Source organism: Podarcis vaucheri (assembly GCF_965113315.1).
Source record: "Podarcis vaucheri genome assembly, chromosome: 17".
Lineage (NCBI taxonomy): Eukaryota > Metazoa > Chordata > Lepidosauria > Squamata > Lacertidae > Podarcis > Podarcis vaucheri.
The window spans coordinates 6,093,530-6,119,680 of NC_138755.1; the positions used below are offsets into that span (position 1 = coordinate 6,093,530).

The window sequence follows — 26,151 nt, forward strand, 5'->3', positions numbered from 1 at the left end:
CAAGGAATGGGATATATCATCACAGAATTGTAGAGTTGGAAAGGACCCCAAGGATCTTCTAGTCCAACGCGCTACGATGCAGGAATCTCATCCAATTTGAAGCCATGCCAGACCCTGCTTAGGTTTCCAAATGTGCTAACAGTTTTATTGTTTGATCTCTTCTTTTATAAAAGCAACTGGAGAATGGGAACTTCATTCACCATTTTTTCACGCTTCAAAAGTAAAGCAGCGTGGCTGAAACTCTCAGCAGTGAATCAGGAAGGGCTACTGACTATGTTCTACCTCCAAGGTTGCAAGTATTACGTCTCTGAATAGCAGTTGCTAGGAATCACAAGGGGGCAGGTCTCAGGTCCTGCTTGCAGACTTCCCACTGACATCTGCTTGGCCACTCTGAGCGCTGGACTACATGGGCCTTGGGCCTGATCCTCTTGGGTTCCAGGGCAGCCAGAGGGGAAACAACTGAGGAAAGCAGCAGCAAGAGAAGAAAGCAAAGGAGGACGTGACACTGCTTCCCCTGCAGGGATGAACTGAGCCCCCAAAGATTCTGGGGCACAGCAAGGCGCAAGATGATGGAAATCAGCAAAGATGCCTTGGCATATATTTATGTATGCTAGGAGGACCAAATAGCAAATGAGAACAGGGCTCCATGAATGGTTAGATAGAAGAGGAAATGGTGGCAGGAGAGAAAAGCATACTGCTAGAACCCCTTCTTCTACAACTATTTAAAACAGATGTGAAGAAGCTTTGGCCCTCCAGGTGTTGCTGGACTACAACTTCCATTATCCCTGGCCATTGGCCATACTTGCTGAGGTTGATGGAGTTGTAATTCAGGACCATCTGGAGGAACAAAGATTGCCCATATGATTTAAAGGGCAAAGGAACTCCATTCTTCGTTCTCTTTGTCTCTTAGTATACAGAGGGCCAGCAAGTCCTGCAAGAAGTGGGGAGGCAAAAGTAGAGTTAGAGCATGGTAGGTTGGGTTGGGGGAAGCATGTTTATTCTACTTTATTTCTTTAATATATTTAGATACCGCCTTTCATCTGAAATGACAAGATCATAAAAAAGAATGCACAATGCTGGCAGTAACGACCAGTGAAGGCCAGAGAAAATAAGTGGGTTTTGAACAAGGGTTTTTAACGACGTCAGTGTTGGTGCTCAGCTTAGTTTAGAGGAGGTGACACTTCCACAGACAGGAGGCCACGAAAAGGATGGGTTTTTTTTATTTTTAAAAATCTGTGAACCATCCTGAGATCTTTTGCTGAAAGGCAGTATATAAATTAAAATAAATAAATTTATTTTCAGTTCATATGAGAATTTGCCAATGATAATTTTGGGGGAGGCAACAGAAAGCAGACCGAAAGGTTTAAAGCAAACATCAGCAGAGGCTGCCAATTCAAAAGTACTGTGTTTGATAATTCCCACAGGCCAAGGACTGGCTTACGCACGTTAAAATTTTAGGGATGCACTTAAGGCACAAGTGGGGAACCTGTGGCCCTCCAGATCTTGTTGAATTCCAGCCCCAGCTGGAACACTCAGTGGTCAGGGAAAATGGGAGCTACAATCCAGAAACATCTAGAGCAGCCGTTCTCAACCTGGCGGGCAAGATGAGGACAGTTCCCAGATGTTGTTGGACCACAACTCCCATCATCCCTGACCACTCTTTCTGCTGGCTAGGGATGATGAGAGTTGTAGTCGAACAACACCTGGGGACCTAAGCTTGGGAAAGGCTCATCTAGAGGGCCACAGGCTCCTCAGCCCTGACCTAATGAGTTTTTAACCATGAAGCCGAAAGAACAAATGCAGCAAACGCGCGCGCGCACATACACACACACACATATATCACACAACTGATTAAACAATCTAGGTAAAGGGACCCCTGACCATTAGCAGAATGACCTGGAAGCTGCACACCGGCTCCCTCGGCCAATAAAGCGAGATGAGGGCCGCAACCCCAGAGTCGGTGACCATTAGCTTCTGGGTCATGTGGCCAGCATGACTAAGCCGCTTCTGGCAAACCAGAGCAGCGCACATTTACCTTCCTGCTGGAGCAGTACCTATTTATCTACTTGCACTTTGACGTGCTTTTGAAATGCTAGGTTGGCAGGAGCAGGGACTGAGCAACGGGAGCTCACACTGTCGTGGGGATTCGAACTGCTGACCTTCTGATCAGCAAGTCCTAGGCTCTGTGGTTTAACCCACAATGCCACTCACGTCCCTTTGATTAAACAGTCTACAGCCTTTTAAATATGTATATGTTGTTATGTTGTTGGTTTGTTATTGGGGTTTTATCATCATGTATTTAGGTTCTTTTTATGGATGATCTTGGGGTGAAAGGTGCTATACAGATTTAATAAACAAATAATAACAGCACCCACCCAGTTCTGGCCCCCAGCCTCAAATCTTCAGGAATCATCACTCTCTGCATCTCTACCCTGCCCCCCCAAAAAAAAAAATCATAATGGCAGCTGGACCCCCACCTGCCCTGAATACTTTCAACGACACCTACCCCCACCCCCCGCTCATGACACCCACTGGGTGCTGTTCCTCCCAACGCCCCGCCCCACTCCTCTCCCCACCCACCCACCGGGCCGCCCGGCCATACGCACCTGCATGCGCTCGAACTCCTCCTCAGACAAGGCCTGCGCCATCTTCCCTCCCCCTCCGGCCCCCGGTTCGGATCCTGCTTGGTTCGACCCACGAGAGGAGGAGGGAAGGCGGGGGAGAAGGAGGGGGAGAAGCCCCGCCCCCGCCCGGCCCGGGATGGCTTTAAGAGGAGATCATAGAGAGGAAGCCGGGAAGAGGAACCAGCTGAATGGGGGGTTTCAGTCGCTCTCGCTCTCGCTCTCTCCTCCCTTCCCACTCCCACCGGAAGCAGAGCGGCATGAGCGAAGGCGGGGGGAAGAGGGAAAGGCGCCTGGAGGCCGGAAGTGGGAAGGGTAGACGGGCCGGAGACCGGAAGTAAGGGAGCATAGAGGTGCCGAAGACCGGAAGTAAGGGAGCATAGAGGTGCCGAAGACCGGAAGCGCGGAGGAGGAGGAGGAGAAGCGCGACGAGCGAAGATGACCAAGAGGCCAGGAGGCAGCTTAACTCTTCGCGCTTCTCCTCTTCCCTTCCCCGCCAGTAATATGGGATGGAACGGGGGAAAGAGAAAGTGCGGAGGCCGTTGGCTCAGCGGGGAAGCTGCGCGCTCCTTTCCCTGCGCCTTAAGACGCGGAGCCGGATGACGGGGCGGAGGTGGAAAGAGGCCGCAGCGGAGCCCGCAGAGGCCCGCGCTCTTGGATAGATTTTGGCGCTTTCCACAGCCCCCCTTTCGGCGGAGGGGGCACCGCAGCCCTCCTGGCCTGACTGGAAGCAGGGGAGGGTCGTCAAGCTCCATCCTTTTAATATATCTCTCTCTCTTGTTTAGTCGTGTCCGCCTCTTCGTGACCCCCTGGACCAGAGCACGCCAGGCACTCCTGTCTTCCACTGCCTCCCGCAGTTTGGTCAAACTCATGCTGGTAGCTGAGAGAACGCTGTCCCACCATCTCGTCCTCTGCCGTCCCCTTCTCCTTGCGCCCTCCATCTTCCCCAACATCAGGGTCTTTTCCAGGGAGTCTTCTCTTCTCATGAGGTGACCAAAGTACAGTGGTGCCTCGCAAGACGAAATTAATTCGTTCCGCAAGTCTCTTCGTCTTGCGGGTTTTTCGTCTTGCGGGTTTTTCGTCTTGCGATGCACGGTTTCCCATAGGAATGCATTAAAAATCAATTAATGCGTTCCTAGGGAAACCACCTTCAGACCACCTTCTTCTGAAGACTGGGGGGGGGGGACAAGGGCTTTTCTTCCCACCCCCAGCATTTTAAAAAACCCCGGGACAGCGGAGGACTTCTCCGCTGTCCGGGGCGATTTAAAAGCCCCTGGGAAGGCAGGCAGGGGGGACAAAGACTTTCGCCCCCTGCCCGCCTTCAGAAGGTGTTCCCGCCCCCCGCCCCACTTCGGAACAGCTTTCCGAAGTGGGGCGGCTGGGGCAGGTGTTCCCGCCCCCCGCCCCACTTCGGAGCAGCTTTCCGAAGTGGGGCGGCGGGGGCAGGCGTCCCCGCCCCCCTCCCCACTTCGAAACAGCTTTCCGATGTGGGGCGGCTGGGGCAGGCGTCCCCGCCCCCCCTTCGGAACAGCGTTTTAAAATGCTGGGGGTCGGCAGCTAACGCTTCGCTCCCGACCCCCAGCATTTTAAAATCTCCCCGGGACAGAGACTTCTCTGCTGTCCCTTGGAGATTTTAAAATGCTGGGGGTCGGCAGCGAACGCTTCGCTCCCGCCCGCCAGCATTTTAAGATCGCCCGGGGCAGGCGGGGGGGAAGGCAGGCGGGGGGAGCAAAGACTTTTGCCCCCCGCCGGCCTTCAGAAGAGGTCCTCTTCTGAAGGCCGGCTGTGGGCGAAAGTCTTTGCTCCCGACCGCCAGCATTTCCCTATGGGCTTTCGTCTTGCGATGCAAGCCCATAGGGAAATTCGTCTTGCGAAGCGCCTCCAAAACAGAAAACCCTTTCGTCTTGCGGGTTTTCCATCTTGCGAGGCATTCGTCTTGCGGGGTACCACTGTATTAGAGTCTTAGCTTCAGGATCTGTCCTTCCAGTGAGCACTCAGGGCTGATTTCCATAAGAATGGAGAGGTTTGATCTTCTTGCAGTCCATGGGACTCTCAAGAGTCTCCTCCAGCACCATAATTCAAAAGCATCCATTCTTCGGTGATCAGCCTTCTTTATGGTCCAGCTCTCACTTCCATACATCACTACTGGGAAAACCATAGCTTTAACTATACGGACCTTGGTCGGCAAGGTGATGTCTCTGCTTTTTAAGATGCTGTCTAGGTTTGTCATTGCTTTTCTCCCAATTTCTTTTTCTTTCTCTTAGCGGACATTTTTTAGGAAGCGAGCGTCGTAGAACTATTGCAAGAAGAATTCTCGGAGATTAGGAAAACTACTAGACTCTTACCGCAGGAGGGGGAGATTTAGATGTCCTCCTTGTTTCCGCTTTCCTCCCCCCCCCCCAAATAATTAAGGAAAACAGCAACCATTTACAGTGTAGTCAGGGAGAGAAAGTTACGTTCCCACAAAGCGGAAGTGGGCTCCATGGAGATCAGGCACATTTCCCTCCTAGAGCGGCTTTCAGTCAGTGGAAGTTGATTGCCCTTGGACAGGAGAGTTTAAGACAGGCTTCCTCAAACTCAGCCCTCCAGATGTTTTGAGACTACAGGTCCCATCATCCCTGACCACTAGTCCTGCTGGCTAGGGATCATGGGAATTGTAGGTCAAAAACATCTGGATGGCTGAGTTTGAGGAAGCCTGGTTTAAGATATGATTATAGCTGCCGTTGCCGGGTTATTCTTGCAGAAGCACTAGAAGCTGCCGTGCAGCAGAGTGAGGCCATGGGTGTGTGTGTGTGTGTGTGTGTATATATATATATATATATATATATGCAGGTTTTGGTGTCTTCGGGTGTCTTCCCGTGTAAGAGTCGGGGTGTCTGTGCGACGTTTCGACGAGGTCTCACTCGTCATCTTCAGGCTGGTGCTTTCGGCTTCTTGTTACTGGAACAGAGCAGAGTCTGGTGTTTGAGTTCCTATAAATACTGTTGAGGGGTGTGGTGTATAGCCTCCAACGTTCTGGGCAGAGAGGAAGTTCCTAGATTAGTGTGCCTTTTCTTCTTTTGTTCCTTAATTACTTGAGGGATATCTTGGGTGATTTCATGAGTGATATTCTGAATACCACTGGGTGGGTCATTAAGTGTAGATTAGTTGCTAAAGCTTTCGTGTCTTGACCTCTTGAGCTTGTGAAGAGTTTTTCTGAGAAGATGGCTGTGCTGCATTTAGTTGTGCTCTGGCTTGGCTTCGTGTATAGGGGCGAGCTGTGGTTTTGTGCCTTGTGCCAGCCAGATCTGTGTAGGGATTGCAGGGGGGTGCAGCATCCGGAGGTGCCACTATAGTTTGGCTACTGGATGGAGTCTGTAATATGTCTGTGGAGAGGGTCTGGGTTTGGGTCTGGTGTGGTTGATTGGTGACGGCGTTCTGTGTGCCTCTGGTTCTGGTGTCGGTTTTTGTGGGGAGGGCTAATTTCCAGATGTCTGGCAGGCGGGACGTGTCGTCACGCTTGTTCATGTTGTGAGGGTGTTTCTCTATCTCGATGGCTTCCATGATTATTCTCTTGTGGTGATGTTCCATGTTAAAGAGCAATTTGGAATCTGCAAAATTAATTTCGTGTCCTGTTTCTTTCATGTGTTGGAAAAGAGAGGAAGTTTTTTCTTCTTTTTTGACGGCATTCTTGTGTTCTGCGATACGTGCATTTATTCGTCTGTTTGTTTGTCCAATGTACGTGGCTGGGCAGAACCAGAGGCACACAGAACGCCGTCACCAATCAACCACACCAGACCCAAACCCAGACCCTCTCCACAGACATATTACAGACTCCATCCAGTAGCCAAACTATAGTGGCACCTCCGGATGCTGCACCCCCCTGCAATCCCTACACAGATCTGGCTGGCACAAGGCACAAAACCACAGCTCGCCCCTATACACGAAGCCAAGCCAGAGCACAACTAAATGCAGCACAGCCATCTTCTCAGAAAAACTCTTCACAAGCTCAAGAGGTCAAGACACGAAAGCTTTAGCAACTAATCTACACTTAATGACCCACCCAGTGGTATTCAGAATATCACTCATGAAATCACCCAAGATATCCCTCAAGTAATTAAGGAACAAAAGAAGAAAAGGCACACTAATCTAGGAACTTCCTCTCTGCCCAGAACGTTGGAGGCTATACACCACACCCCTCAACAGTATTTATAGGAACTCAAACACCAGACTCTGCTCTGTTCCAGTAACAAGAAGCCGAAAGCACCAGCCTGAAGATGACGAGTGAGACCTCGTCGAAACGTCGCACAGACACCCCGACTCTTACACGGGAAGACACCCGAAGACACCAAAACCTGCATTCCTGTACCCGTGAAAATCTACGAAAGCATATATATATATATATATATATATATATATATATATATATATATATATATTCGGCTTCTTGTTACTGTTCCAGTAACAAGAAGCCGAAAGCACCAGCCTGAAGATGACGAGTGAGACCTCGTCGAAACGTCGCACAGACACCCCGACTCTTACACGGGAAGACACCCGAAGACACCAAAACCTGCATTCCTGTACCCGTGAAAATCTACGAAAACAAATATAAAAATCTACGAAAGCATATATATATATTATATACACATACATAAACGGGTTGGGAGGGGTGTTAGGGGAGGGGTAGTACCTCTGGTGGGTGACACTTCCTGCTCCTTCTGGGTCATTTTGTCCACCTTTGGTCTCCACCCTGCACTCGGCTCTTACCTGTAGCTCCTAGAAGCTGTCAGCATGCACTAGCAGCTACATCCCAGGAAGCAGCTTTGACTGGCTGGCTAAACCAGGTGAAGGGAGCCAATGGGTCTCAAACCCTTGGGGCTTCCCCTACATGTGAAGACAGGCTCTGGCAGATGGACGAGAGCCATCATGGGTCCGACGGTCAAGAGGGGGGGTTCTGCACATGCTGTAGAGGGAAGTGGGGAGCAAATGGGGCTTTCCGACCTGGAAAACTGATCCTAAACCTCTGCTGCCTTGCAGGATATATTCGGGAGGAGAAAAGGTTAAGGAGTAAGCCCTACACAAAGGTGGTTGGATGGCGCTTTGTACACCTCCTTCCAGAAACCCTTGCAGCCAAGCTGATGCCTAATGTATTACTCTGCTTTCGTTTGGTCCACATCAGCGAGGCAGAGGAGGGTGTTGTCATCTGGGCAGCCCTGGACTTCCATACAAGCTTGTGCCCCAGGGAGGTCACTTTGGTGCTGCAAATGCAGTAGTTTGACTTCACCTATCTGTTTTGTCTCTCAGGAAAGATTTATGCCACTGAAAATACACGTGTACAAACATATATGTGTATGTATCTATGGTTTGGCATTAGCTGCAGTATTTCACAGTATGGCTGCCATATACAAAAAAACATTAAGCCTCTTGAAGTCTCCTAGAGTACAGACATTGTTTCAATGCTGACTGTAGTTCTTTCATTCAGCCTCAACAAGAGATTTAAAGTACTTGCCCTCAGGTTCTTGTACCACAGTTATCTGCTACTTACGAAGGGTAGACACCTGTATGATTGGCAGCATTCCCCCATAAAATATTCACAAGTGGCAAGAGAAATTACCACATCCCTGTCTGAGAGTGACAAGTGAAAGAAGTAGTGACAAGTCGTACTGATGCACACCTTTCCTGACCATATGCGTATTTAGCAGTATGGTCTCAGAATTGGACTCTCAAGTGCAAAAGTATACTGTGGATTAGTGACTAAATTGGAAGGCCCCCACCCTCAGCTATACCAAAATTTTAATCAATGCGTGGGGAAATGCTGCCTTGAGTAACCAAGTGACTCCTGCAAATTCAAAAGCTGGCCATCCCTGGCCTAAAATAAGGTATATGTACAAACTTCAAGGGACGCGGGTGGCGCTGTGGGTTAAAGCCTCAGCGCCTAGGGCTTGCCGATCGAAAGGTCGGCGGTTCGAATCCCCGCGGCGGGGTGCGCTCCCGCTGCTCGGTCCCAGCGCCTGCCAACCTAGCAGTTCGAAAGCACCCCCGGGGGCAAGTAGATAAATAGGTACCGCTTACCAGCGGGAAGGTAAACGGCGTTCCGTGTGCGGCTCTGGCTCGCCAGAGCAGCGTTGCCACGCTGGCCACGTGACCCGGAAGTGTCTTCGGACAGCGCTGGCCCCCGGCCAATAGATGTGAGATGGGCGCACAAACCCCAGAGTCTGTCAAGACTGGCCCGTTCGGGCAGGGGTACCTTTACCTTTACCTTTACAAACTTCATGGTTGCTGGTTTCTGCCAGCCTTAACAGCGTATTTTGAACTGTGCAGCAGTCTCCTTATTCAGCACCAGGGGTGGAATTCAGCATCACTCTCTTCCTCTTATTCCATCTGTGCAAGCATTTCAGTTTGCAGGACAGAATGACCCCCCCACACACACACACCAAAAAGAACCCTTCCCCCATGCTCTGCTCTGGAGGATATTTTGACCAGCACCCTGAGCCAAAGGGGGCTTCTCTTCCATGGAGGCCAGCGGGGGTGGAGGAAGAGAAAGGAGGAAAGCCCTATAGAGCAAGCAGAAGTCTTAGCACAACACTTCCGCTGACAGGGTCTGGTTAGGTGAATCGCACCACCAAAGTCCCACCATCTTAGTGTGGCTTTAAAAACAGAGAGAAAAACTCTTTACATACACTCATAACTGAATTCTCCACACGACACAATGAGGAAACAGGTACTACAGTAGCTATAGAAAATGGTCATTGCTGGTTTATTTGTTTAGAAGCCTCTAGTACTGGTAGTGGGAATGTTTAAACGTACAAAGTAAAAGGACAGAAGGTGCAATCTGGGTCATCACTGAGGGTGTAGAATCCACAACAGGAAAACCAGCCCCTTCCCTCAGCCCGAAATTCTATCCCTTTCATCCCCTTAATCAGACTCAACTTTTGTTAGTGGAACCCAGTTCTACTCCTTTTAAGATCTACAACCACTTGCCCTAATCTCATTTTTGCAACTTCCTCTGCGCTCGGTCCTCTTGCTTGTTACAAACAACACACACTGGAATACCACTACAGCGTCTGGTTTACACTGAACACTCCTGTTACCCTCATTTCCAGCTCAAAAAGGTCCCAGCCTAGAAACTACCCATATTTCCTCCTACCCCGTGACAACCTCCAGTAAGGCAGCTCTTCTCAGTTTCAAAGGGTGAAATTCAACATCATGCTAAGGTGATTGTTCCTTTTTGGCTTGCCAGATGGAGCAATCCCCCGCCCACTGTTCCAGAAGTTCTCCCAACCTCCCCAGAGCCAATTTCATGGGACGTGCGGATGAGATGAAGAGAAGCTCCACACTAGAAATGGAGGTTCAGGCACTGGGCTTCTGTGGACAGGCCTCATTAGTTGAATCCCACCCAAAATTACACTTCCTAAAGGACAGACGTCTGGTATTCCATTTTCCAGCACAGACTTCAGACTATGCTGTGATTCTAAAGTGCGGGAGAGACGCAAGGCCCTCTAGAAGCTGTTGGATTTAAACTGCCATCAGCCGCAGCCAGGATGGCCAATGATCAGGGGATGACGGCAGGTAGAATCTAATAACTTCTTAGAGGGGCACAAGTTACCCTAAAAAGCCATAAAAGCTTAGTGCTTTTAGATAATATTTTGAGACAGCTACTCCTGGGTGACCACTTCTGTTTCGAAGGTTGTTCACACACATTCACACAGTGGTGAGGCTAATACTGGAGCCCAAATGATTGTCTCTGCAGCAATTGCGGCCACACTTTTACACCCAGCAAAGAGTTGGGTCATACAGAAGCCCGCTTCCAGTATTTTAAAAAACTAGTGGATTCAATAAACAGTACAGTCTCATTTGCTCTCTGTTTCTCCTAATGTCCATTTGGTATGCAAAAAGTTTTTGAGTATATAAAAAAAACTTGATTATAGCTTCATTTATATTAAAACAAACAGGGGTGACAATTAAATGCTGTGTGGCAGTAATGTACCCTTAAATGCAACCACATGAGCAAGAACATTATTTCACGGATTTTTCTGCCTCTGCACCCCACTCCCTTTCTTTGCCCACAAAGAAGTCACAAGGGACAAAAATCAAGTTTTTCTGCGGTCAGGTCAGAACTAAAGGAAAGAGACGAAGAAAAAAAAATTAAAAATTAAAAGCGGTAGTTTTGATAAAACATTGAATTTGCCGACTTAAACAAGAAAGGGTGAGAGTTACGAATAAAAAACGTCCGATAACTATATAAAATAAACCTAACTTCTTTTAAAGGGGAGAGTGCCTCTAAATTACGCAAAAGCAAGGAGGCCACTTTCTCCTCCTCTCCCACCTTAATTTCCCCAAATTATATACAGCAAAGGCGCAAGAATGCAAACTGAAGGTTGGAGTGGATGAACTGAGGTTTGTGGCTATACGCTCCTCACACAGTGTTAAAGAAACGCCCTACTAACGTTTAAAATGGCAGGTTTAGGGAAACGCAAAAATCCACTATTCCCAGAGTTTCTGAAGCTTGGGTCCAGAAGGCTTAGGGCCCCTCACTTTGTGATGGGACACCCTATTTCTCTTGCTCCAGGGGAGGACTGGTACTATATGGCTCTGCAAGCCCTCTTTCCCATGGCCCTCTTGCTAAAGAGGCAGTAACTCAAGCTCTCCCAAAATATGGAATGTCGGGGAAAGGAAGGGGCACAGCCTATAGCAGCAGAGGGGAAGAAGCCTCCAAGATTTGAGGGAGAGGAACAGTCAAGAGCAGGAGCAGGGCACGGTGAGTAAGGGTGGGAGCCTTCTCCGGCTCCTCTTCCACTGCCGAAAAGTCCCAAGCGCTGCCATCACGAATCATCTTCCATGCTGAAACTGGAGCGGCGGCTGCTGCCCTTAGAGGCGCCAGGCGAGACGGAGGAGAGGAGCGGATCAGAGGCACCCAGCGGGGACAGAGCGGTCCCATCGTCCATGAGAACATCCTGCAGGGCTCCCCCGTCGGAGCCCAGAGCAAGGCCCAGCCCCAGTTCCTCTGCTGTGAAGGGCAGGTCCAGGGACTCTGCAAAGGAAGGAACCGGGTCTCCTCCCAAGGGCTGAGTCAGAAGCCCCTGTGCTGAAGTCAAGGGCAGGCCGTGCATCTGCACCTGCAGTTCCAGCTCCTGGGGAAGAGACCAGAGACGGGAGAGTGAGACCCAGCAGCGTGCCTGAACTACACCTTCTGCATCCCGCCCCACCCCTACCCCCTCCTGAGCACGGCACCCGCTTCTTCTACCTGCACTCGGAGCTGCAGGCTGCGGTTGGCCTGTTCCAACTTGCGCTGCCGGAGTTCCATCTCTTTCGAGTGCTGCTGCTCTTTCTGCAGCTTCCGGATGTAATCCACCGAGGCTTTGAGGATGGTTCCTTTGTTCCAGCGCATCTCCCTAGGGAGGAGGGGGAAGAGGAGCTCGTCACCTGGGCAAGCAAGGTCCGTGCATTCCTTTTATTTTTTTATTAAAGTTCTTACGTTACATCGGTAAACATTATCATATTACATCGCAAGGCTTATTATACTATAATTTTCAACATGTATACAGTGGTACCTCTGAATACGAACGGGATCCGTTCTGGAGCCCCGTTCGCATCCTGAAATAAACGTAAGACGCGACTGCGCGTCTCTGTGTGCGTGGGTCGCATTTTGCCGCTTCTGCACATGATGTCATTTTTGAGTGTGCATGCGCGAGCGGCGAAACCCGGAAGTAATGCGCTCCGTTACTTCCGGGTCACCGTGGAGAACAACCCGAAAATACTTAACTTGAAGCTACTTCAACCCGAGGTATGACTCTACAAAGTTTATATATTGAAAGGGGGGGGGGAGAAAGAAAAAACAAGGGCAAAAAACTATTCCAGAATCATATATACACCAACACTTTGGACTTCCTGTCTATCCTGTTACATATCCCTTTTTTACAAATGAATGTACTCTTATTATTGTATATTTCTTTACATTTTATCTAATACATTCCTATATCAATATGTACCCTTGGTCTTATTTCTCAACTCAGTCTCTCCAACGTCAAACGAATGCTAGCACAGATAGCGAACCTTTACTGTATTTTTGAACATACATCTTATATCTATCCCACTTTTTCATAATTTTTTGTTTTGAATTGTCTCTCAGGCTATTTGTCAACTGCGCCATTTCAACAAATTCTTGTAGCTTGTTATGCCAATCTGTTATTGTTGGGGCTTCTTCTTCCACCCCTTTGCCACCAAAGTCTGAGCTGCAGCCATTGCATATAAAAATACCTCCCTAAAGGCATTTGGGGTGTCCCTGCCAACAATACTTAACAGAAATGCTTCTGGTCTTTTTAGAAATGTTTCCAAACATGTTTTTTAACTCATCAAAAATTAAGGTCTGTGCGTTCCAATACATACATACACACACACACACACACACACAAAGAAGAATTACCGGAACAAGGTCCGGTTGAGTCCAGCATCCTGTTTCCAACAGCACGAAAGTCAGATGCCCCTGGGCACCAAAAGGATGGCAGCCCTAGAATCTGCAGCCCTAGTTATCATGGCTGGTGGACTAAGTAATGTAAAATGTTGCTGTGTGTACATGGCTGGCTGGCAGGCTCCCTACCCACTGCCAGGATACTCCATTCCTTCCTTCCTTCTCTCCCCCTGCCAGTCAGTCAGTTTCCATGACCACTGGGCATGCCAAGTCCTCATCGCGTTGTTTTCTGAGTTTTTCCTTTCCCGGCCACCCAAGAGATTTTATCCTAAAGATTTTGGAGCTCCTCCAACTTTGGGGTTGCACCAAGTCTGCTGACACCTCCCCACTTCTACACAGACGGTATCACTCTGGCTACATATGGAGAGGCATTCAGAGAATGAATCCTTCATGAGTATACAGACATATATACAATATATTCTACTCAGCACTATATACCTCGGGTTACATACGCTTTAGGTTACACACTCCGCTAACCCAGAAATAGTACCCTGGGTTAAGAACTTTGCTTCAGGATGAGAACAGAAATTGGGCAGCGCGACGGCAGCAGGAGGCCCCATTAGCTAAAGTGGTCTTCAGGTTAAGAACAGTTTCAGGTTAAGAACGGACCTCCAGAATGAATTAATTACTTAACCCGAGGTACCACTGTACACTGGTAAGATACAGCTCAAAGAACAAAAAAATGCTGCCACCCAAACAGGCAAACTATCAGTACTGAAGACACATTTAGAATGCAACAGCAGTTAGAAGATGCGTGAATGCACTGCCCTGATATTTTGGATTACAACTCCCATCTGCCCCAGTGAACACAGCTCATGGGAGCTGTAGCCCCATACTTCCAGAGGGTGCCAGGTTGGCAGAGGGTGGCATACACTTTCAGGTTTCTCAAGGGAGGGGAACTCACAGCCTTCCTCCACGCACACCCCCCACCCACCCAACAGGCCTTTATGTCACGGTGCTGAGCAATTGTCATTCATCTACTACACTTACGGATCATTCGATTTGGGGATGAGAGTCCCCAGCTCTTTGATACGGTCGTTGATATTGAACCGCCGCCGCCGCTCAACTGCCAAGAGGGAGAGAAACGTAAGTGGCACTAGATATCATTAAAGGACAGCTACTCGTCTTATCTTTATTAGTTTAAGAAAATAACAAACAACCTCGTTTCCACAGCACTTTCCAGAAAGCAAAGCATTTTGCCATTCGATCAACTCATTTAACCCCACAACAGCCCTATATGGTAGGCTAGGCAGAGAATGCAGTGCCTTGCCCAAAGTCAGCCAGGTATTTCTCTCTGCCTGGTACACCTCCAAACCTCAAACTATACCTTCCTGGCATGAGCCCTGGATTGAGGGCTGGGGGTGGGGGTATGATGAAATGCCACACAAGCAGAGAACCAAGTGGAACTGGGCACCAGATTCACCTTCCCAAGGATCTCAGCTTTCTTTAGAGAGAGAACCCAGGCGTCCAGCCCTTATGGTTGTAAAGATAGGCTTGTAAACATGTAGCAGTGCTGGATTTACGTATAAGCCAAAGAAGCTATAGCTTAGGGCCCCACTCTCTTGGGGGCCCCCAAAAAAATTAAAGGAAAAAAACCTGGATGTACATTTCCAAAATATATGATAAAAAACAAATAAAATAAAACCTACATGCAGCAACAGCGTTTTGTGTTGTGTAGGCTCCTATGGTGTAGGTAATGGGCCCCGCCTGCTCCCTAAAATATCACTGGTTCTGTTATGTGCAAATGGCTTCAGATACCTGTTAGGTCCATAAATTACCATATAGTATATATTCAACACAAAAAACAGCCACAATTTGTTGTTGACGAAGGACAGCTGGACATATAAAGGGCCCCATTACCTTCAGTAGCTTAGGGCCTCATCAAACCTAAATCCAGCCCTGGCATGTAGGCAGCACCGCTGGTGAAGTCTCAGGTGCCAGGCAGACTGCTCAATAATATTTCCAGTACAGTGGTGCCCCGCAAGACGGATGCCTTGCAAGACGGAAAACTCGCTAGACGAAAGAGTTTTCCGTTTTGGAGGTGCTTCGCAAAACAAATTTCCTATGGGCTTGCTTCGCAAGACAACAATGTCTTGCGAGTTCCTGCTGGTTTTTTCCCCTCCCCCCCCCTTTTCCTAAGCCGCTAATCCGCTTATCAGCTGATCCAATCAGCAGATAAGCCGCTAAAAGCTGCTAAAAGCCGCTAATAGTGCTAATCCGCTAATCCTTCAATGGGCTTGCTTCGCAAGATGAAAAAACCGCTAGACGAAGAGAATCACAGAACGGATTCTTTTCGTCTTGCGAGGCACCACTGTAGTCAGGAATTCAGTGACCTGAGTAGCTCCTTGTTCCTCCCCACCACCATCAACATGTGAAGGAGAAGCTGCCCGAACAGGCTTAACTTCCATAATTTATAAAGGCTGCAAGAATCCAGCGCCTTTTTGCCACAGAAGCTGGGGCATCTTGGTGCAGGATTTGCTCCTATTGTTGTGCCACAGCCTGTTCCAGTACCACACAGGGTGCTTTTTTTCTCAGTGCCTGTGCAAAATCTAGGCTTATACATGGTCACAAATGCAGCTCAGATACAGGCCCCAAATGGTGTGTTGGTAAAGGTAAAGGGACCCCTAACCATTAGGTCCAGTCGTGACTGACTCTGGGGTTGCGGCGCTCATCTCGCTTTATTGGCTGAGGGAGCCAGCGTACAGCTTCCGGTCATGTGGCCAGCATGACTAAGCCGCTTCTGGCGAACCAGAGCAGCGCACGGAAACACCGTTTACCTTCTCATTGGACCGGTACCTATTTATCTACTTGCACTTCTTGCTTTTGAACTGCTAGGTGGGCAGGAGCACAGACTGAGCAACGGGAGCTCACCCCGTCGCAGGGATTCAAACCGCCGACCTTCTGATCCCTTCTGATCGGCAAGTCCTAGGCTCTGTGGTTTAACTCACAGCGCCACCCACGTCTCTGCTGTGTTGGTACATCACACAAAATGTTTGGGGAAATGCGGGGGGGGGGGGGTGAGATAGCGAAGTTACATTGGCCGCTACCAAACAAGTTGCGTCAGCCAATCTTGTTCTTAACCCATCAGATTAGCCCAGGGCATACTCTGTTAACTGGCTCAGCCAGTTTGCACACTCCTGCCTGATCAGGTCCACAAGCCTAGCAGCCTTGCACTTCTACTTCCACTCCCAACTCTGGTTTGAGTGGTGTCAACCAACCATCCCTCATTCCCCGCCCCTATTTTGGATCAATCCAACAGGACCAACCAGTTTAGCATCGAAACCTCCAAACATAAACCTTGGTTAACACCACCACAAATTTCCTCTTGCCCTTTGCTTTAAAACAATAATAGGGAGCACAAAATTTAAAATATGCATTCAAGTTTGGTAGGTTAAAATGCATCAGTGGACCAAAGGCATTCATGTAACTAACACCCCCAAACGGTAGAGTGTACTGCAGGGGTCAGCAAACTTTTTCAGCAGGGGGCCGGTCCATGGGCCTTGTAGGGGGCCGGACTATATTTTGAAAAAAAATAATGAACAAATTCCTGTGCCCCACAAATAACCCAGAGATGCATTTTAAATAAAAGGGCACATTCTACTCGTGGAAAACCACGCTGATTCCCACACCATCCGCGGGCCGGATTGAGAAGGCGATTGGGCCAGATTCGGCCCCCGGGCCTTAGTTTGGCTACCCATGGTGTACTGTATCAACTCTAGCTTAGCCCCAAAATTCTACGCTCCTAGGATAGCTCAGTTGATAGAGCAGGAGTCTCTTAATCTCAGGAAGATTGGAAGAAGTTTAAAGATTACCTGCAGAAGCACTGTAAAAATAAGGAATGTTGAAATGACGTTTGATTGAAAATAAGTGGTACTGGTTAAGAGATGCTTAAGAAAATGTAAATAGGGATTGATAACTGGAAATGGATATCTATAATAATAGGGGTAAGGATGAACGTTAGAGGGTAAGGATTTGCTGAATTTAATATTTGAACTGGAATACAAAATGGGAGGTGTGAGGAGGTCAAGAAACTAGTGAAGAAAATATAAGATTTGAAAATATTAATCTATTTTTAGTTTTGATTTTTGGCTTTTCTCTTTGTTCTTATTCTTTATTCTCTATTTTCTTCTTCTTTCTTTTATTAGCTGTTTTTCTACTGTGTATTTTTTATTTGTTTTGTTTTTGTAGTTTAAATGTTGGAATTTGTTTTCATTGTTTGTGAAACATTAATAAATATCATTATAAAAAAAACCCCAAAAAGATCCCTGCATTGCAGGGGTTGAGCTAATGTACCTTTTGGTCCCTTCCAACTCTACAGTTCTATGATTCTATGGCAACTCCCCTCATCCCTGAACATTGGCCATGCTGGCTGGTGATGAGACAGGGACCCTGGGGGAGCTGCTGTCAATCAAAGCAGACAATGGAAACTGTCTTGAGTCAGTACAGTGGTGCCTCGCAAGACGAAATTAATTCGTTCCGCAATTCTCTTCGTCTTGCGGTTTTTTCGTCTTGCGATGCACGGTTTCCCATAGGAATGCATTGAAAATCAATTAATGCGTTCCTAGGGAAACCGCCTTCAGACCAGGTCCGGGGATAGTCTGTCCCCGGACCTCTTCTGAAGGCTGGGGGGGGGGGACAAGGGCTTTTCTTCCCACCCCCAGCATTTTAAAAAACCCCGGGACAGCGGGGGACTTCTCCGCTGTCCCGGGCGATCTTAAAATGCTGGCGGGCGGCATTTTAAAATCGCCCAGGGGCAGCGGAGGACTTCTCCGCTGTCCGGGGCGATTTAAAAGCCCCTGGGAAGGCAGGCAGGGGGGACAAAGACTTTTGCCCCCCGCCAGCCTTCCTCTTCTGAAGGCTGGCGGGGGCGAAAGTCTTTGCTCCCCCCGCCTGCCTTCAAAAGCTGTCCGGCCAAGGCTTCGCGGACCTCTCCGCCAGCAGCGGCAGCGCTGCCGCTGCTGGCGGAGGGTTGCCGGCATGCCGAAGCCTGCGCGCGCTGACATCAGCGCTCCCAGGCTTCGCGGCTCTGATGTCAGCGCGCGCAGGCTTCGGCATGCCGGCAACCCTGCAAAAGACGTCCGGGGGAAGCGGGAAGCGAAGCGCTTCTTCCCCGCTTCCCCCGGACGTCTTTTGCAGCAAGGGGCTGCAGGGAGATCGCTATCTCCCCGCAGCCCCTTGCTTCAAAAGAGAAGACCCGCTGTCCCCGGGGCAAGCTTCGTTTTGCGAAGCAAGCCCATAGGGAAATTCGTCTTGCGAGGCAACTCGAAAACGAAAAAACCTTTCGTTTTGCGAGTTTTTCGTCTCGCGAGGCGTTCGTCTTGCGGGGTACCACTGTATAAGGCCCCTTTCTATGTACCTACAAGCTTCTCCACCCATGTATGCAATGCTTAAATGTAAAGGGACCCCAACCATTAAGTCCAGTCATGGCCGACTCTGGGGTTGCGGCGCTCATCTCGCTTTATTGGCCGAGGGAGCTGGCATACAGCTTCTGGGTCATGTGGCCAGCATGCCTAAGCCGCTTCTGGCGAACCAGAGCAGCGCATGGAAACGCCGTTTACCCTCCCGCCGGAGTGGTACCTATTTATCTACTTGCACTTTGATGTGCTTTCGAACTGCTAGGTTGGCAGGAGCAGGGACCGAGCAACAGGAGCTCACCCCGCCGCGGGAATTCGAACTGCCGACCTTCTGATCAGCAAGTCCTAGGGTCTGTGGTTTAACCCACAGCGCCACCCGCATCCCTATGCAATGCTTAGGTTTCGAAATAACAAATAGATAACTAAATACTCTCCTGCCGTCATCAAGATATCCAGCATTCCTTATCCTCAGAGCAGGCCCACTGAAATTTGCAGACATGAACAACTTTGGGTCCATTAATTTCAGCAGCACCTAAGTGGGACACAACGCAATATCACTTTAAACATTTTTTAGATGGTGTTTTCACCAGTAAAGTGTACTCACTCAGATTATGGTTGTCTTTCTTCTGCCTTTCCTTCAGGAATGCTTTGGCTTCATTTTCTGCTAAGGAAGACACACAAGCCACAAAAATGATGGTCAGGGATGACTCTGAAGTCGCTACCCCTTCCCAGCTGTACAGCCTCTTACTTCTGCTGAGCCCTGAAGGTTTGGAATGCAAGAACCCCCAGTACCTGACATCTCTCTCTTGATATTGGGCAGGTCAGCCGGGCAGGAGTTGCTAACTGTCACAGCTGGCTCCATCATTCCTGGGTTGTTGTACACGTCCAGGAGGTTTCCAGAGACTGGCAGCTGCACATAATCATAGGAAGAGTTCAACTTACTTTCACATGGATAAGACTGGCCCAAGTGAGAAGTGGTCAAGGTCTCCAGGACACAGGGCTCTGGCACCACCTTGCCAGCTCTCTGCTCTTCAGTGTATTACAATTCACCCAGCAGCGCTGCACACAAGCTGGCTCCAGTTCCCTTTGGGGATTTGGTTAAAACAAGATATATGCTACTGCGATTAACAAAAGAGAAATTTATTCAGCAACAGCGTCCCCTTGTTTTTATCAGAGCTGCTGACGAAAGCAGAAGCTGAAAAGTTTCTCTGCATAAGTAAGATTTATTAACTTCCACCCATTAATGCAACAGAGGAGATTAAATCAATGAACTGTTTTTTTAAAATAATAATAATAATCAGTTGACAGCCCTGTAAGTTGTGCTAGCTATGGCTGGAAGTTCTGATCCATTTTAAATCCCACTTCCCCCCACAATCACGCCTCTGCCGAGAACCCACAAAAAAGGCTACTCACAGTGCTGGGCATCTGTAGGCCTCCGTAGTTAAGGATTTCATCATTGTAGCTGGATTCCAGGCTGATGATCTCGTCAATTACATCATCAATCTAATTTTTAAAAGGGAAGCAGTTAAACCTGAGATAAGAGACCTTAATCAGAAGTCTTTAAGAAAAGCAAGGAGGGAAGGACAAACAAAAGGTAATTGAGATAAGAGTTTAACTCACCTCTTTCTCAGAGCTGGAGCCAATGTTCAGCATAGCCATGGGGCTATTGGGGGCACTGCCAGGGCCCCCTGCCACTCCCGGCTGCTTGGCCAAACCATGTTGGGGCTCAGGGGCAGAGGCAGCCTGTGGGGAGCAGGTGGAGGCCCCCGGACTGGTCCCAGCTACAGCCTGCGTCGCCATCTTGCTCCCCATGGCAGTGGAGAGATACTGCTTCACCTGCTGCCTCTGTGCCTGTTGGATGTGATACTTGGTGGGGTTCTCCAGGTGGGTCTGGACCTGAGCTCAGAGGTGAGAAGAGAAGGGCCATTAGCCACAGGAAAAAGAACGCCAGCCAGCCAGAACTCAAGCGACTGAAGCCCAACCTCTGCACTTACGAGGGAGAAGGGTTCATTTCAAAGAATAAGGAGCAACTGCAGGGGCAGCCTATGTGCTTGCCAGATGTTTTGGACTATCCCTGCCTTAGAGCATGCTGCCGACTCTTCCATGGGATCCTTCTGCCCATCCCTTGAGCCAGGCTGAGCTCAAAGCGACGAGGAGAGTTATAGCCCAAAGCATTGCGAGGTGCACCATGTTGATAATGTAAAGGTCAAGGGTAAAGGGACCCTTAGGTCCAGTTGTGACCGACTCTGGGGTTGCGGCGCTCATCTCACTTTATTGGCCGAGGGAGCCGGCGTACAGCTTCCGGGTCATGTGGCCAGCATGACTAAGCCACTTCTGGCAAAGCAGAGCAGTGCACGGAAACGCCATTTACCTTCCCGCTGGAGTGGTACCTATTTATCTACTTGTACTTTGACGTGCTTTCGAACTGCTAGGTTGGCAGGAGCAGGGAGCGCTAACCTCAATGGTACCACAAGCACGCAGCAGAAAGATGCTTCAATGGTGACTTATGCCAGCCAGCTCAAGCTGTGTTTAGAGCCATCAACCATTTCATGGCCATCTTGCACTTTTCCCTGTTACAGTGCTGTAGCATCCCACCCCCCAAAGAAGGAAATGCCCCCACCACTAGGCCACCCAGCCCTCCTCCTGCCACACAGTCCCTCCGGGCAAGATGAGAGCCAACTGCCACCCCTCCTGGACTTCCTCTCTCCTTCCGACTCACCTTCAGTACCTCCACAGGAACCTGGGCAGGGGCAGGGCGGGCGAGGGGGCTCATGGAAATGGCAGGCGTGGAAGGCGCCGGGGGCGCTGGAGTGAACTGTGCCGCCTGCTGCTGCTCCCGGCGCTCCTGTTCTTGCGTCTGCGCCCGCATCAGCTGCTGCCGGAGAAGCACGCGGGACGACATGGCGGGACCCTGAGCTGGGGCACTCGGAGGGCTGCCGGAACAGAGGAAGGAGAGAGAGAAGATTCAGCAGCCATCAAGGAAATCTCACCACACTCATACCTCAGGGTGAATATGCTTCGTGTTGAGCACGTTCGAATTGTGCTCCGCGGCAACCCGGAAGTAACGGAGCGCATTACTTCCGGGTTTCGCGCTTGAGCATGCACAGACACTCAAAATGACGTCACGGGCATGCGCAGAAGCGGCAAAAAGCGATGCGTGTGTACACAGACATGCCGTCGCTAGTTGTGTTTGCTTCTGGATGAGAATGGGGCTCCAGAACAGATCCCGTTCGCATCCCAAGGTACCACTGTACCAGGGTTCTGCACAGTCCTGTAATGAAACTACAGTCATACCTCACGCTACGTTTGCTTCATGTTACGTTCTTTCAGGTTACATCCCGCAGCGACCCGGAAGTACCGGAAAGGGTTACTTCCGGGTTTCGTCGCTCACACATGTGCAGAAGCACAAAATGACATCATGCGCATGCGCAGAAGCAGCGAGTCGCAACCCATGCATGCGCAAACGCTCCACTGCGGGTTGCACTCTTTTCATGTTGCAAATGGGCCTCCGGAACGGATCCTGTTCGCAACCAGAGGTACCACTGTAGTGACAAGATTCCCTGCCCTAGACACAACCTGGATACAGAACACAACAGGCAGTCAAAAGCTATGTTACTACTATTTTTAAAAAATATATAAAACTGGGAGGTCAGCCTCAGAGATAGAATAGAAATAAAAACCTACCGAACAGGAGAATTTAATGTTGAATGTCAATAGAATACTTAATGCTGAGATTCTAATCCATTTGAGCGTACATCTTTGTCAGACAACTGTTCCATGAGTTGGTAAAGTTCTTTTAAAAGAAAAATTTGTTTTCTACATTCAGAGTTCTGCACTGGGTTCGGTTAAGGGTTAAATATTTGTCCCTATCGCCATCCTGTGTCTCTAAGAAGTTGAAAAACATAAATGGAGGCCACAGGTAGGGGGAAGCTGATGTTACTGAATTTCATTTGGATAAACGTTAAATTATGCAAGCTTTCCTTTTTTGTAATATGGAACAAAAATACATTTTCCCTTCAAGTTCAGGCATGGGGAACCTGTGGCCCACCAGATTTGGCTGAACTGAAACTCCCATCAGCTCTATAAATCATGGCAAATGGCCAGGGTTGATGGGAGTTGTAGTCCAGCAACTTTTGGAGGGTCACAAGTTCCCCACATCTGCTCATGATCTTTTTCACGAGGAACACGGAGGGTATAAGCAAGAGATTCAGGCCTGTAATAAACTATCAAGTTCTTCAAAAACATTATCCCCAAAGCATGCCACTGCAGAACATTCCCACCATAGCTGGCAATATGTTCCTTTGCTGGACCTACTCTTCCAGCAGGAGCGGGAGACTGTTTTGGATATGGAGGAGAGTTTCTCCAGTGTGTAAAGGGTAAAGGGACCCCTGACAATTAAGTCCAGTCGTGAACGACTCTGGGTTGCAGCGCTCATCTCGCTTTACAGGCCCAGGGAGCTGGCATTTGTCTGCTTCCGCAGACAGTTTTTCCAGGTCATGTGGCCAGCATGACTAAGCCGCTTCTGGCGAAACCAGAGCAGCGCACGGAAACACCGTTTACCTTCCCGCCAGAGCAGTACCTATTTATCTACTTGTACTGTGTGCTTTCGAACTGCTAGGTTGGCAGGAGCTGGGACCAAACAATGTCGCGGGGATTCGAACCGCCGACCTTCCAATCGGCAAGCCCAAGCGGCACAGTGGTTTAACCCACAGCGCCACCCACGTCCCATTTCTCCAGTGTGCAATGCCATTTAAAAACCATGTGAAGCATTGCTTCTCTGACCTGGGCAGTGCCGTTTCCCAAAGATTGTTCCCTACAGCGTCACCATGGAAATCGTTCTCCCAACAATCTGTCACACCTTGCAAATCCTCTCTCTCTGTGTTGTTGTTAATTGCTTGCAGGTAGCCTTGAAACCTGTACTCTAGCACTGATGTCATGGGCTGAACTCAGCTCTCAGTTTAAAGGGGCTCTCCCCTTCTTCTGCTTGCACAGATGGAAGGACTGGAGGAGGACAGTGTTGAATTCCACATTATCAATCAACACTGATTCCACTCTTTGGCAGGTTTTAAATAATTACATAAAATTCTTTAGATAAAGAATCTTATGTAAAATTGTAATATTTGCAAGGATATTATTTGTGTGAATGAATTTGTAAAACCAATTTTTTAAAAAATAAAAAAGGCTGATTCCAACTCAGCTCTGTTCCTTATGGCTTGCTCCTGTAGAGCTACTCTTCCAGTAAACGTCAAGGAAATACACAACTATTTGACTTTCCAGAGACCTGTATTGGGAAGGTTTCACTGTTCGACATTTATTGTGTTTTTAATATTTTGTTGGGAGCCGCCCAGAATGGCTGGGGCAACCCAAATCAGATGGGTGGCACATAAACAATAAAATTATTATTTTTTATTATTATAATTTCAGATTTCAACAAAGGCTAGAACCTCCAGATACTTTTTATATGCTCTGGCATTCCTTTATGACCTGTGTATCAAAACCATCATTTGAAGACAACCCTCGTCACAAGCGTGCTAGATTTGGAACAAGACTTGATGATCTGATAAAGTTGATAATCTTTACTTGAACTTCGTTATTTTAACTCGTGTACAACTACTCATTCTAAATGCCTATTTTATATTTTTGTTTTTCATCTTTTAATTTGCCTGTTGTTATAAATGTTCTCTATCATGCACATTATAAAATGAAATAATAAAACACTTTACAAAAAAATAAAATAAAATAAAGATCACAAAGTCTAATTTCTTTCCAGCCTACAAAATACCAAGGCCTGTCTTCATTTTTGTTTTTTAAAAAGAGGAGGTGTTAAGTAAGTTATGTGAGTGGAGACTGAACAAATGCCAGGAGTTTCATTCTAGCTTTAAAAACTACACAGACAATTTATAAGAATGGGCTTTGTGTTATTGATTTTATTTATTTATTGGACTTATTACCTGCCCTTGAACCCAGAAGTTCCCAAGGCAGCTGACAACATTTTCATTACAAAAGCAACAAATCAAACAAAACATAGAAACTTGTAAAACTTGTCATAAACCCACAACCCAGCAGAAGGGACTATAAATCAGTCACCTCCACAGACCTGAACGAAAAAGTACATCTTGACTTGATGGTGACCTACTGACATGGGGGGCCACCGTACGTCCAGTGGGAAAGAGTTCCACATCCAGAGTGCTGCAACAGAGACGGCCCTGAGCACAGAGGTTGATGAGGTCCGTTCAGCCCAGACACTGAGGTCCAGCTCCGAGGGCCTTCTGGCAGTTCCCTCACTGCGAGAAGTGAGGTTATAGGGAACCAGGCAGAGGGCCTTCTCGGTGGTGGCGCCTGCCCTGTGGAACAACCTCCCAGCAGATGTCAAGGGAATAAACAACTATCTGACTTTTAGAAGACATCCGAAGGCAGCCCTGCTTAGGGAAGTTTTTAATGTTTAACGTTGTATTTTAATATTCGGTTAGGAGCCACCCAGAGTGGCTGGGGGACCCCAGCCAGGGGGGCAGGATATAAATAAATTATTCTGAATTATTATTACAGTGGACGCTCGGGTTATGAACGTGATCCGTGCAGGATGCACATTCGCAACCTGCAGCATTTGCAACCCGCATCTGCGCAAAGCGCGATTCAGCGCTTCTGCGCATGTGTGACTGCTGAAACCAGGAAGTAACCTATTTCGGTACTTCCAGGTTTCGGCAGTCCGCAACCCGAAAAAACACAACCTGAAGCAGCTGTAACCTGAGGTATGACTGTATATTATTATGAATAAGCAGGCCACCTTTGCATATGTAAATTAAACAAGTAATTGTGAGTGCCATTAAAGGATGGGAAATTCCATTAACTATCCATACAGTAACAAAATAAATGAAGAAGTTTGGCTACTTTGATCATTGTGCTGCGAGTATGTCCTAATCCGTAACATGAGCAGAGTACAACATAACTGCAGCTGATCTGCAGATCATCAGACTGAAACACCCAGAAATGCAGGATAAGGTTGCTGCCGTGGGATCCTTAAAATCAGAGCTTCAAGAAAGAGGAAAAGGGGCTGGGGGAGAGAGGGAGGAACATTTTCAGGCCCCCTTGGATGAGAGGAAGAAACTCAAAGATATGTGGTCAATTTCTGCTTAATAATTAGCCACAAGAACGGCAGATCCCTGTGATTAAGGGCCTATTTCCACTCACCGGTCATAGTCCTTTAACTGCAGCCCCCAACCCTTCTCCTCCAACACACCTAATCTCCCTGCATTGTTCTCCTTCCCTGCTCTGCAACCAATAACTCTGAATCTCTCTCTCTCTTTAGGCAGCCCCTGCCCAGATCCTGCAAGGAAGAGGTTGTAAAAAAATGGTCTACTGGTAAAAACACACACACACAAAAACCACTATGCCAGTTGAAAAACTGCGGCATACCCTCACCCTTGTTGTAAACAAAATATGCCCTTTTCCCCTTATGGGGAATCCAAGAGCCCGTATAGAGTCCTTACATGGGTTCCCTATCGGTAGGAGAAAATAACAGAGGCCAACCAGAGAATATTGAGAAGCAAAGCAGCTAGTAAGCCTGATCTTTATTGATCTGTTGCAACAGGGTGTTCCCCTCACACGCAGGAAAGGAGGAGGACCCTGAACAAAGGTGAGTCTGCCCTTATATAGACATTTTAAATTCCTTTTCCTGGAGCTCAAGACCACCCCTCCATACATCATACAGACATCACAGAAGGGCTGTAAC

At 48.4% G+C, this 26,151-nt stretch overlaps 2 protein-coding genes across 5 annotated transcripts in view; both read right to left on the reverse strand.

The window, feature by feature from the left end:
* Positions 1-2,885, reverse strand: part of GRIPAP1 (GRIP1 associated protein 1) — a 69,530-nt gene extending 66,645 nt beyond the window's left edge. For both annotated transcript variants that reach the window (XM_082205412.1, XM_082205411.1), the window contains exon 1: positions 2,607-2,885. In XM_082205412.1, coding sequence (XP_082061538.1) covers positions 2,607-2,648 — 42 coding nt within the window. In that variant the 5' untranslated portion in view covers positions 2,649-2,885. The remainder of the gene's footprint in view (positions 1-2,606) is intronic.
* A 6,449-nt stretch (positions 2,886-9,334) lies between these two features.
* Positions 9,335-26,151, reverse strand: part of TFE3 (transcription factor binding to IGHM enhancer 3) — a 35,003-nt gene continuing 18,186 nt past the window's right edge. For 2 of the 3 annotated variants that reach the window (XM_082205480.1, XM_082205482.1), the window contains exons 3-10: positions 21,142-21,355; positions 20,043-20,318; positions 19,836-19,925; positions 19,215-19,332; positions 19,027-19,086; positions 14,059-14,134; positions 11,845-11,992; positions 9,335-11,731 (exon numbers count right to left, since the gene is read on the reverse strand). In XM_082205480.1, the coding sequence (XP_082061606.1) occupies positions 11,423-11,731; positions 11,845-11,992; positions 14,059-14,134; positions 19,027-19,086; positions 19,215-19,332; positions 19,836-19,925; positions 20,043-20,318; positions 21,142-21,355 (1,291 nt within the window). In that variant the 3' untranslated portion in view covers positions 9,335-11,422. The remainder of the gene's footprint in view (positions 11,732-11,844; positions 11,993-14,058; positions 14,135-19,026; positions 19,087-19,214; positions 19,333-19,835; positions 19,926-20,042; positions 20,319-21,141; positions 21,356-26,151) is intronic. The other variant, XM_082205481.1, reaches the window with a different exon arrangement.